The sequence below is a fragment of the Equus asinus genome, chromosome 5, assembly GCF_041296235.1.
Source record: "Equus asinus isolate D_3611 breed Donkey chromosome 5, EquAss-T2T_v2, whole genome shotgun sequence".
Classification (NCBI taxonomy): Eukaryota; Metazoa; Chordata; class Mammalia; order Perissodactyla; family Equidae; genus Equus; species Equus asinus.
In genome coordinates, this window is record NC_091794.1 from 73,987,471 (window position 1) to 74,000,416 (window position 12,946).

Below are 12,946 nucleotides of genomic sequence, written 5' to 3' on the forward strand. Positions count from 1 at the left end.
AAAATTTTTTTTTTAAAGATTGGCACCTGAGCTAGCAACTGTGGCCAATCTTTTTTTTTTCTTTCCTACTTTTTCTCCCCAAATCCCCCCAGTACCTAATTGTATATTTTAGTTGTGGGTTCTTCTCGTTGTGGCATGTGGGACGCCGCCTTAGCGTGGCCTGATGAGTGGTGCCATGTCTGCACCCAGGATCTGAACTGGCAAAACCCTGGGCCGCCAAAGTGGAGTGCATGAATCCAACCACTCGGCCACGGGGCCCGCCCCAAGAATGCAGTTTTAAAAATCCAGTTCCCAATCACAAATCACAATTATGAATATCAACAGATACCTTATTTATGCGGTATCATGAAGGAATAAAATCATTCCACATTAAGTAAAATTTCCAGATAACTAAAGCCTGCCGCTTAACAAACCAAAGTTTATATTCTAATCATATTGGATGGAAATCTTCCTAAAATACACTTTATATGCTATTTCCCTTTTAAAATAGAGTATACCGTGATGCAACCCTTTTAAAGGATAAAATTGAAATTTCCAACAAAATTGGCAATTATTACTCAGGACTCTAATTCAATTACTGCTTCAACCTAAGATTAAGACTGATTTCTCACGTCTTACTTTTGTAACTTGTTTGTCCCTCACTTCCAGCTAACCTTTACTGAAGCTTCTGGTGCATCTCCTAACTACCAAGCCTTTTAATCTGCTGTAGGCTGAGAAATTAGGCAACTAAGCACGTTAGAACTATGCTTCAAATAAGAATCGAAAGGCTTGAGGGAGGGTCCAAGGAGCTTGTCTGTTTATGTGGACAGGTTAACAGACTCTTTGTGCCATATTTTTTGCTTCTCAGAATTGTTTTTGCTTCCATCGTAGCTTTTGCCTGTATTCCCAAGAATTAGCACTGAAAAGTTATGACCACTATGTTTAGATAAGTGAGATTTTATTTTTACAGTATCTTATTAATAATTATTGTCTTATCTCCACTTCAAAAACTTTTCACAGCATCTTTATAGTGAATTGACATTAAAGTCTATATGGTGTTCATTTGTGACCTCCAAAAAAAGAAGAATGTGAATATATCAATTAAACAATAAGAGCATATATTAGGATTTACTATGTACCTGGTACTGTGCTAAAAGCATGTTAGGCATCTCACTTAACTACTAACAAGGCAAAGAATTTCTTGAAAGCAAGGAAAAGGATGAAAAATCACTATGACCTTTCAGGAATTGTGCTTACCACATGGATATGTTATGCAAATAAGCACTACTGGATCAAATAAAACATTTTAATCTGGTTTTTAAGAGGCTATTAGTAAAAATTAATACCATATGCAGGTTCCTAATTAAACATAATCTCAGCACAAGCCAAACAGTCATTCTCCTCCATGGACCATCATCACTCCTGACAACAACCTGAAAAATGAAAGCACCTTCTCTCTATGTCTCTTATGACCCAACATGAACTCATGAAGAAGATATGCTCAAACGCAGAGGGGCCTCTGGAAATGAATCACTAGATTATGCAGAATTAGGCTGATGTGTCAACTCCCACTTTATTGGGGTTAATTTTTTTAAATTAATTTTATTGAGATGTAATGCACATCCCATCAAATGCACAGATCTGAAGGGTTCAGTTTGATGAGTTCTGACAAATTGACACACCCCTGTAGTCAACACCTCAATCAAGATATAGCATATTTCAATCACCCCAGAGTTCCCTTGTGCCCCTTTGCAGTCAACCTCTCTCCCCAAGCACAGGTAGGTATTTTTAAGCAGATATAGTAGCAGTGATGGTAACAGTTACTGGTTAGAGATGGTTAACAATGGGAGTATTGACTGAGTGCCCACACACCAGGCAATGCACATATATGGTATTCTATTTAATTCCCATGTCAAAGGTTGGTATTATCCTGATTGGTCTATTGGGAATAAAAGAGCGGGGGGTGGGGGGGGGGCGGGGAGGTTCAAGAAATTAATTATGCAAGGTTACATAACTACTGAGGGATGGGATCAGACCTGAACCAAGAATATCTGAATTAGAATCCCTCACGCTAAACTACATTGTCTCTACACAAATGCTAGAGAGTTCTCTGTTAATTCCAAACACACACTAAGCAGTGCAATTAGTGGGGCCACCAGCTCTAATTCACAACCCCACCTCTATTACAATCGCACCCAAGTGCCTTATCTCAACAAGCAAGCAAAGGTTTCAGAGACTAAGACTAAGGATAACTAAAGAGGATTACTTACAAGTTCTTTAACTGAAAACCTGCACTTAAATCCCTCACATATTTCTAGAGTAGTCAGGAGAGGGGAAAAATCCTCTATACAGGTGGATGGGTCACAACCCCATCAGCTCCAAGGAATGGTTAGTAGTTTAGAAAATGAACGGAAGGAATCTAACCATCCACTTGTTCTTAGCCACAGTGCCACAGTCCACTCTACCCAGGAACCCCAAGGAGAGGAGCTGTGCAGCACTGCGCTGTCACTTTATTAGGCAGGAATGGAGGCACACATCTGGATTGAACCTTTTGATTCCTCATTACATTAATTTTATTCAGTGTTTTAAACTCAACCCACTCACATTTACAAAACACTTCACACAGACGACTTCCCTCATGAATGGAGCTCCATTCACATCTCACTTAAAACATCAAACTTATTCTGAAATGACTGAGGTTAAAGCTTGTTCAGTGTCAATTTGCAAGTATTACAAAATATAAAAGACTAGGCACACAAACGCAGGAGGGTAATGCGAGACAGCCTCTTTAAGGGGTTCTACTAAAAGAAAGCAGCTAGGGAAGGGGCACAGCTATGCTTTCAGGAACTCACAGGTCTCCTGCCAAGCTGTGCCGTGGAGGCGGGTATTTGATCGCCCAAAGGGAAGATTTTGTAAGAACTACCATCCTTGAGCGGTACCCGCTAACACCCTGGGAATCAACATGACTCATTTTCCCCCAAACCTGGAGTTGTTTTCTCGAAGTCCCTCCCCTCAGTTTCCCTGTGGTCTCCCTAAATCCCTTAACATACGTGGGAGGAGGGGAGAGTCTCTCCCTTTTACAAAAATTCGTCTCCGACAAGTCCAAGACTTAAAGACGTGTGTTTACTAAATCCTAAACGTTAGGCAACCCTAAGCCCAAAGAGAGACAACAATCACAACCCACAAATAGACCCTTTCCAACACCTGAGCCTCCTTTTCCCTCCGCTAAACAAGAGGAAGCGCCCTCTATTTCCATCTAGAAATATCCCGAGCACCAGGTCCACAGCAGGCTATAATGGGAGAAAGGCACCGGAGGGTGCTGCTTCTCGATAATTAGCCGGAGTCACACACACACGCACACGCAGAGGGGCCCCTGAGGATCCGCGCTCGCTCGCCCGGCACCCTGGGGCCCTGCTCGCTCGAAGCCGCCGGACTTTTTGGCGCCACCACCTAGCTCAGCAAAGCCACTCCGAGGACAAGGATGGCTCGAAAAAGGCGCAAAGGGGAGTGGCTCGGGGCGGCGGCGTCTCTGCGCCGCAGGGTCGCCTGTCGCGGGGGAGGGGGCGCGCGCCGACCCAACTTTCGGTTGTCTACCCCGAGGCCCGGGAAGTCTCGGGAGGCCGCTGCGGGAGTGACCGGGAGCCCTGCGAGGCGAGAGCCGCCAGATGGGAGGCGGAGGAGGTGGCCAAGAGTCCCCGGGCCAGGGGCGCGCGGGGGCGGTTCCCTCCTGCAAGGGCCCCCCTCCCCCTCCCCGGGAGTCGGGGTGGCCCGGCTGGGCGCCGGGAGCAGCCGAGTAGCGGCCACGTGGCCGCGCGGCCGCCGGCGCCCGTGACAGCGGGTGGGCGGGGCGTCGGGGACGCGGGGCCGGGCGCAGGCACGGCTACCTGGTTCTTGAGGCGCATCTTCCAGGCGGCGCGGTCCGGCCCGAGGCGGCGAGGCCGGGCGGGGCGGGACGCGGCGGGCGGGAGGACGTCCGCGGAGTCGCACCGCGCTCGCTCGCTCGCTCGCTCACCAGCCCAGCGCGGCGCGGCCGCTTCGCCACCCCCGCCGCCGTCCCCGCCGCCACCCTCACCGCCGCCTCCAGGGGGCGCCTCGCGCGGACCCAGAGGACCGATCCCTGCGAGTCAAGCTCCTGTCGCGGCCCTGGCGCCTAGCTCCGGGCTTGGCATCGAGTCTCTGTTCAAAAAGTTAAATGAATAAATCTTCTCCCTTTCCTCCAGTACTGCTACTAGCTGTGCTTAAATTTTAAGTGAGGTAGCTTCTTTGCAATTGAAGTCCATCAACACCGTTTGTACCAATGTTCTTGGCAAAACACTGTGCTAAGCCCTGAGGATTTACAAATGTGACCTACTTAGAATAAACCTTACTCTTTAGAGGAAGTCGCATGAGGAAGGTGGTCTGTCTCCTGAAGGGAAAGTGGACACTTTCGCTAGGTGCTTCAAGTCACGTTTGGCCAGTCGATTGGTGTCTAAGTAAACTGAGAAATGGAGACAGTGATTGACATCACTAAACTCCAAACAAGATGACCAAGACTTTTGTGACTATAAATTCAAGTAAAATTGTTTGTTGGCTTGTATGGCTTGGGAGAGCCCTTCAGTCACACTGTGGCCTCCTAAACCATACCCGACTTTTGAATGATACAGTTAGTCCGGTGCTGGGTAATGTGATGATCATTAAAAATGAGAAAGTGGCTTCTTCGGCCCTCTCTAATCTTTGTAACACTTCCATCTTCAGGGCTCAGAAACTCACAAATTGTTGGGTTGCTGAGAATGCCCGTTATTGCCTAAAGAAAATCTATGTTGATTCAAAACACAGGAAATACATGTAAGAGTAAGAATTACTGGGTTGAAGGAAACTTAGCATCATAGTGTTAGAATGGAAATATTAAAAGAGGTCATCTTATCTGATATTTCTTGATAGGTGAAGGCTCTGAGGTCCAGAGAAGACCTGCCCCAGGTCACAAGGGAATCAGGAGGAAAAATTGTAGTTCTCTTGACCCCTGGTGTATTGCTTTACATCACAATTCTCAGGATTCTCAAGTTTTCCCTATTTTTAGGACTTATCCGTTCAGATCTTCAAATAGACCCAAATAAACTAGAGAGGAGGCCTAGATAGTAAAAGGACTTGGAATGAAAAATGAAACAAATTCAATGTTGGTTTCATTATAATAATCGCTATTAGTTATTGAGCACTTGTTATGAGCAATTTCTATGGATTATCTCATTTAATCCAAGTTTTAAATGACTTCATTCTTAGTGCAGCCTTAAAATTGAGCAATCCCTGATGGCTCAAAGAGCCAAATATATTCCCACAGTGTCCTTTGACCATATAATATAAAAGAGTTTTGTTTCTGAGCAGATGGGGCTATACCAACTCAAAATTCTCCTATCCTATCTTTCTAACTCCTATCTTTCAACTCAGCAGTTCCATTTTTATAAATTTACCTTAAGAAAATAATCATTAATGTGTTCAAAGATGTTGCTTTATGATTGTTTACTGTAACATTCTTTGAAATGTGGAAAAATTAGAAATACCGGTTTTTTTTGGTGAGGAAGATTGGCCCTGAGCTAACAACTGTGCCAATCTTCCTCTATTTTGTATGTGGGACACCACCACAGCATGGCTTGATGATTGGTGTGTAGGTCCACCCCTGGGATCTGAACTGGAGAACCCTGGGCTGCAGAAGCAGAGCATATGAATTTAACCACTATGCTAGCAGCTGGCCCCAGAAATAGTCTTTAATGGTCAATAAAAGGGACTGACCAGCCACACAATGGAATATTCTGCAGACATTAAGAATGGTATGGTCAATGAATATTTATCAACATGGAAAAACATTCACAATATATTTCAAAGTGAGAAAACTAGGTCACGAAATTGTATGCTTAGAAGGATCCTATTTTTGAAAGGGTAGCAGTGGTTATTTTGGAAAGTGGGATTATGAGTGATTTTTATTTCTCCCTCTTTTGTTTATCTGTATTTTCAAAAATGTCAATAATACATATTTATTTTGGAATTAAATTTGTCACTATCTCTGATTATTATCAAAGAACCTACAATGAGCAAAGCATTATGGCAAGGGCCAGGAGGCAAGAATTCAGTGCAGCTTAGCACAGTAAAGAACATAGTCTTGGGGCCAGCCCTGTGGCCGAGCGGTTAAGTTCGCGTGCTCTGCTGCAGCAGCCCAGGGTTTCCCAGGTTTGGATCCTGGGCGCGGACATGGTACCACTCATCAGGCCATGCTGAGGCGGCGTCCCACATGCCACAACTGCAGAGACCCACAACTAAAAATACACAACTATGTACCAGGGGTCTTTGGGAGAAAAAGGAAAAATAAAATCTTTAAAAAAAAAAAAAAGAACATAGTCTTAATCACTGTACTTAGGGTCTTAATCAGACCAAGTTTCCAAATCAGCTCTGCCTTCTTTCAGGTATGTTATCTTGAACAAGTTACTTATTTTTTCTAAGCCTAAAAACAGTAGTAAGAATAGCTAACATTTTTTGAGAGTTTACTCTGTGCTGGACACTGTGCTAAGCACTCTATACAATCTCATCCCCACATCAGCTGTTGAGGAAACTGAGGCTTAAACTGAAAGAAGTTAAATAGCTTGCCCAAGTTGAATAGCTAGATAAATACTTACATCATAGTGTGGTTGGTGAGGATTAAATGCAAGGGGCACAAAGTATTTAGCCTACCACACTGCCCAGTATAGATATAGATCTATATCTACACTCCATACATGCTGTTTCAATCTAATTTGGCTATTTCGTGTGGTGGGTAACAGCATGGTCTCTAAAGCCTGCCTTGGTTTGAATCCCAGCTCTAACACCTACTAACTCTGTAATCTTGGGTAAGTTACTTAACCTCTTTGTGCCTCCGTTTTATTGTCTGTAGGATGGGCATACTATTAGAACCTACTTCATGGGGCTTGTTCTGAGTGTTAAACGAATTCACACATATAAAGCAATAAGAACAGTGCTTGATATACTTACAGTTTTTAAAATGATTACACATTTCACTAATTTTAAGTTCTTTTTTACACTAATATAAAGATTTCAGTACGTTTCCTATACTGATATCTGAACATATTATTATTTAACACCAAAAGGTTATGCAAATGCACAACTTGTCAGGATTCATAGTAGGAAGTGGTTCCCATTTAGGAGAAACCCCTGTGGCATTTACCTGTGCTTATATCACTAAAACAGAAGTCAAACCCGAACACAAGATATTAAAAAAATACCAATTCTTTCAGTCCTAACTTCTCCAAAATGAGTTCAACCACGAATTTTTCAAAGAAAAGAATCTGGCATATTTAAGATTTGACTTTGTCATGTATTCTCCAGATTTATAAGGTCTTTTGAAAACAACAGAAAAATTCCACACAGAGATAAAAAATAATACATCTTCAATTTTATAATAAAATATATTACAGTATTACTACTTATGAAAAATCTCACAAAAAGAGCAAATCATCATAGGATCAAGAAACATGCTACAGGAAAAAAAACTATTTTTCATCATTTGAAAATATCTTTTAGGCTAAACCATATATATACATATATATATATATGTATATATATGAGCGTAGTATTAACTGTCTAAAACAAGTGTTTTGGAATCACATTAAATTCTCCAAAGTGTAATCTTAGTTTATATTCCTTCCCAATGCAAACCATAAATAGAATCTGTGATAATTTTACAATTACAAATCACATTGTAGCTCTAGGATAGTCAACTTCATGTAACAAAGCAATTAGTAAGAACATGGAAACTTACTTTCTTTCTTTGAAAGGCAATTCCTGTATTAAGGGCAATGTTATTTTTCTTTAAAAGTCCCAAATCTTCACACAAAGGTATTACAAGCTCATCGTGCACCTTAATTATACGGGCACCTGTGTTTCTTTGTTTATCTGGTTGGTCAGACCTGAGGATTTGATTTGTCACACTCCTCCCCTGTCCCGCCCTATTTCTCTCTTAATGAGAACAACTTAACAATAGCATCTGTACACCCTCCAAGGCTCAAATAATGACTGGGGAGGAACAGAGGTATTAGTTATGGTCGGGGAGCACTTGTTGCTTAACCTTCAGGTAAGGGCTAAAATCCAGGGTGAGTAAGCATAAACTTGGGGGAAATATCAATTTTAAAACACAGAAGAGGTTTCAGAGCATGAGACGTAACCCTACACTTCCTCATCCACCCCCTTCTCCCCCACTCCCCCCCACCACCACTCCCCTCTCCTCCCCAGGGAGGCAGCGTAGTATTAGATGGAGTCAGATTAATCCCACCTCTGTCATTCAGGAGCCCTGTGGTCTCTGGCAACTTCCTTGATCTCTCTGAGCTTCCGTTTCTGTATAATAGAGATAATAGTACTTACCTCATAGGTTGTTATGAAGATGATGATTTTTAATGTTAACGGGAAAATGGAGTAAAGTAACACAATTTGCTTCTCTTTCCCCTTTCCCCTCTACATTGGGCCCATAAAAAAAGGTTCTAACTTTGCACATCCATGGACGAATAGGCATGTGTAAAGGTATGGATATTTGAGGGATTTAGGAATTTAACATAAGACAGAAAATGCCTATTTGTCTTCATCATCAACATCTCTTAAAAAGGAACAAAGGAACCTGTTCACTCCGCAAGTATTCATTGAGCACCTACTGGGTCTAGGGTTCCTAACCCCTGGCAGTAGAGTTGTTTTTTGCCCTCGAGAAGATCACAACCTGAGGGGACAATAGAGGAGGAAATGACAGATCGTGACAATACAATGTAACAGACTATTAACAAGGACTAAAGCAGAGAGAAGCAGCAGGGACCGTGAGAGAGCAGAGCAGGGGAATCCAAAGCAGCTTGGCGGGGAGAGGGTAGGCTCAAGGGGGGTCCAGGGAGATTCCTGAAAAACAATGACTCTAGAATTGAGCTTTGAAGAACAAGCAGGAGTTAGAAGGTGAAAGACTCAACATTGAAGCTTCTTCAAAGTGCTTTTTTAAAAAGACTTACTCTACATAGCTGTGAAGCAAATGGGATATTCCATTGTCAGAATGAAGCTACACTGTAGTGTTACTGATGATTATGGATATAACAGAATTTGTGCATTCTCTAATGTTTTGTCACATGAGATTTTAATAGGAACAATGAATAAGCGCTGTTTTCAAGAAAGCCCATGAGCATATGTTCATAAACGTTTGATTAGGGCCTTTGCTCTAACAGTTTTAACTGTTCTTGGTTGCTCAACAGTTGCAGTTTGCACTTAATAGATTAGATAATTAATTGCTTAGTGGTAGAAAATAACTCTGCCAATCATGACATGCAGAAAATGAAAACAGAAGGAGTACTCAGTCTTCGTGTAGGTGTTAGTGCTGGAAAGGACCTTAGAGGTTGTTGATATCATCCTCCTCATTTTACTAAGCAAGGAAAGTCAGGTTCTGAGAAGCTCAGTAATCTGCCAAAGTCCACACAGCTGGTGAGAAGCAGCGCTGGGAATAGCACCAGTTCTCTGGGCTCCTACCAATGGCAATGGCTACCATTTACCAGGCATTTCCAATGTGCTGACGTGATAACTAAAATCTCTAAGTGTTATTTCATTTTATTGACATTTCTAGTCTAATACTTATGCCTTGAATCCTTTCAGAATGGAGCAGAGAATACTTTCCAAAAGTAAATATTTGTTGCATAGATACCAATGAATGAAGAAACAGTGTTCACATAGAACTTGCTTCATTAGCTGGTTAGTGAATTTCTTTCGAAGCTAACTTTAGTTTGATACACAGCTTTCAGATTTTGTTTCCAAGATTCTCCTCTAGGAGTTTGATTTACTTCAGTTAGATTCAACGAATATTTATTGAGTCCTTGTGATAGGAAAGGCGAATCTTTCTTTTCTCTTGCATTCTCCCTGGATGTCAGGCTTCGTAAGAGGCTGTTGTTACCGAACCAGGTTTGTTTTTGCCTGCCGCCCAGAAAGCCAAACACCGAGACGATGAGATTGCAGCAGAGAGAGAGTTTACTCACGAGGCAGCCGTTGGAGGAAGCGAGAGCATGAGCCTCAAATTTGCTTCCCCGAAAACAGGGACTCAGGGATATTTATGGGATAGGGGGCAAGATGGTCTGAAATGTGAGAGATGTAATTGGAGGTGAGGAGAGGTGACGTAATTGATGATCTGCGCAAGCGAAGTCAGACTTCATGCCTCTTCATAGGACCCATGCTCACAAAATGGCAGCGTTAGCATGATCTGGGGGTGGAGTTTTTAGCCTCTTGATGTCAAAAGGTCACTTATTGGACATCTCTGTGGGCCCAGTTGATGAGTTGGTGGTCTCAACCGGCCTGAAGTGGACAAGGAGTTCTAATTCCTGAAAAATAGCTCACACAGCCATTACCGTGGTGACCCAGGCTCCAGGAAGATGTGATCTATAGGAGCCTGGTGGGAGTCAGACAGCATAGTGCCTAAGCAGCACAGTTGACAGTGAGTGGGTTAAACAGCTGAAAGCTATGATCAGTCATTGCAAAAAAGATAAAAACTTTAGTTCCTAGCTACTTAATCATCAGTGGGTAACCTTCTGCCGGTTTCAATGTGTCATGCTAGGAAAGAGCACAAGTTTGGGAGTCAGACAGGCTTGGGTTCAAATCCCAGCTTCACAACTAACCATCCCAGAGATCTTGGGCAAGTTACCTACTTCCCTTATCTGTAAAATGAAGGTGTGAATTGAAAGCTACCCTAAAGCGTTCTGTGGATTAAAATGAATGAAATAAATAAATGGAATCCATTTTATTTGTGGCCATTTGTTCCGCAGATCACTCATATTCATTAAGCTGAGAAGCATTCTGTTAAAGGTCATTTATTGTAATGTGTGGCAGATTGTATTTTCCAAACGTGGCTACAACAATATCTCCCAACCCACCTGCTCTTCTGCAATGTGACCTTGCTACTCCCTCGCCAAGAGGAGAATCTAAACTCCCTCACCTTGAATCTTTGTCACTCTTAGTGACTCTGGGTCACACTATCTACTGTCCCTTCCTTCCAGCTGATGGGAATGCAGATGTCATGGTGGGAGCTGAGATACAAGTTGGCAGGACAACAAAACAGAAAGACCCTGGAAACTTGATGATTATTTGTGTTGTCATAGCAGCCATGGTCCACATACCCAGACTTTTACAGGACAGAGGACTAAACTTCTTTTTTATTTAGACCACTGTTATTTTGGACCTTCCTGTCACAGCAACCCAACCAATAGCCTAAACAATACAATTAGAGATATTATAATGAATCTACAATGACTGGCATAAAGCAGGTGCTCATTAGTAAGAAGCTACACATTTCAAACACCAAAACCATCTACTGCCCTCCAGGACGTAATCCCACCTTTCTGTGTGATTTTTATACCTAGCTCCTTGACCTCTTCCACACAGCCTTTCTACTCTCTCTTCCCTCTGGGCCATCAAGAGACAACAGTAATCTTTTTAATTGCTTAATTCCAGTAATCCTTGAACTCCTCACCTCCAGTGACTCACTTTCCTTCCATTTCAGCCACTCAGCTTTACATTTGACCCCAGCCTTCATCATAACTCTAAATGATTTCCCCTGTAAGTTGGAGAATTCTGCCATCTCTGATGCCTGGTTCTGGTCATCTCACTTTCTCTCTCTCTACTACTAACCCAGTTTTCATTCTCAATCACGTTCTTCGAATCCTAGGTCTTATTCTGTATGCCTACCATGATTTACTGACTGGTATTTTTACTGAGCATGCACCATACAGTCAGCATTTCCCTGCCACCCTAGAGTCTCGCCCCACCCTCTTCATCTTCTCTTATTCCCACCTGGTTATCCCTAGCCCAGGCTGTCCAAGTAGGGCTCCGCTGGACTCCCACAGACCCTATGCAGTCTTCTGTCACAACTGGCATCATTCTGCTTTCAGTTTGCATGTCTGTCTCTCCACTAGACTATGAGATTTTTAAAGTTGGAAACCAATTTATCTATGTAACTACAATTCCCAGCAAAAACACACCCACTAGTTGGAATGTCCCAGTTTTACCTGCCTCCCTGGGAATATTTTCCCCCTTCTGTATTACCTCTTTTTAAAATCAGACAAATCCTGTAAGGTTCATCTCAGATGCCACCTCCAAGAAGTCTTTCCCAATATGACACTTTCCTCCTTTGAAGCTCCAAAGCATTTCACTGGTATTTCTTTGCAGGCACTTTGATTTTGCAATCAACTCAATTATTGACCACGTACTATTCACTCAGTGATATGCTGCCTACTTCATTCATGGCTGTCATTTACTCCTCACAAATACCCAATCATCCTGATTTTGCAGATAAGGAAACTAAAGCTCTGAAAGGTTAGATGACTTTGCCCAAAGTCACACAGCTAGAAAGTGGCGGGACTGTGATTCACTCCAAGGTCAGAGTTCTCATGCTGAACCGCGTTGCTCCACATATGCTTTGGACTTTTGTCCCTTGTTAAGTGTCTTGTCCCTCTGTATGAGTTTTCTGTGGGCAAGGGCTGTGTCTCTGACCTTTATGTCTCCTCTAACATCTAGCCCAGGCTCTTGCACATAGTGAATACAACAAAATGAACAACATAACGTACTGATTCAGGGGCTCCCAAAAAACACCTGCAAGGCAGCATGTAGATCCCTCCCTCCACTCCCATTTCCCTCTCACTGACTCAAGGGACCTGCCTGCCAATGGGCTCACACCCGACCCTTGCAGGAGCAGGTGCAAATTCAAACAGCCTCATTAATAATCTGTGGGGCTCCTGTACTAATTACAGTGGGGTTTTAACTACAGCTAGTTCCCACAATTCAACAGCTTCTATTTTTAACCCATAATAGTGGGATCTAGAGGAAAAAGAGTGGGCAAGGATCTAGTATTCTGGTATTCAAGTCACCCTATGTCCCCTCCCAGTGTTCCAAAGGAAAAGAACTTGTGAAAAAGCCAGAAAACACATTAAATCAGCTACATAAATTG

General features: G+C 42.8%; 1 protein-coding gene across 5 annotated transcripts in view; it reads right to left on the minus strand.

The window, feature by feature from the left end:
* ELAVL4 (ELAV like RNA binding protein 4) overlaps positions 1-4,046 on the minus strand; it is a 138,372-nt gene extending 134,326 nt beyond the window's left edge. For 2 of the 5 annotated variants that reach the window (XM_070509977.1, XM_044770758.2), the window contains exon 1: positions 3,864-4,011. In XM_070509977.1, the coding sequence (XP_070366078.1) occupies positions 3,864-3,881 (18 nt within the window). In that variant the 5' untranslated portion in view covers positions 3,882-4,011. Of the gene's footprint in view, positions 1-3,863 lie in introns of all 5 variants that reach the window. The other 3 variants (XM_070509970.1, XM_070509973.1, XM_070509967.1) reach the window with 3 other exon arrangements.
* Between the last annotated feature and the right edge of the window lie 8,900 nt (positions 4,047-12,946).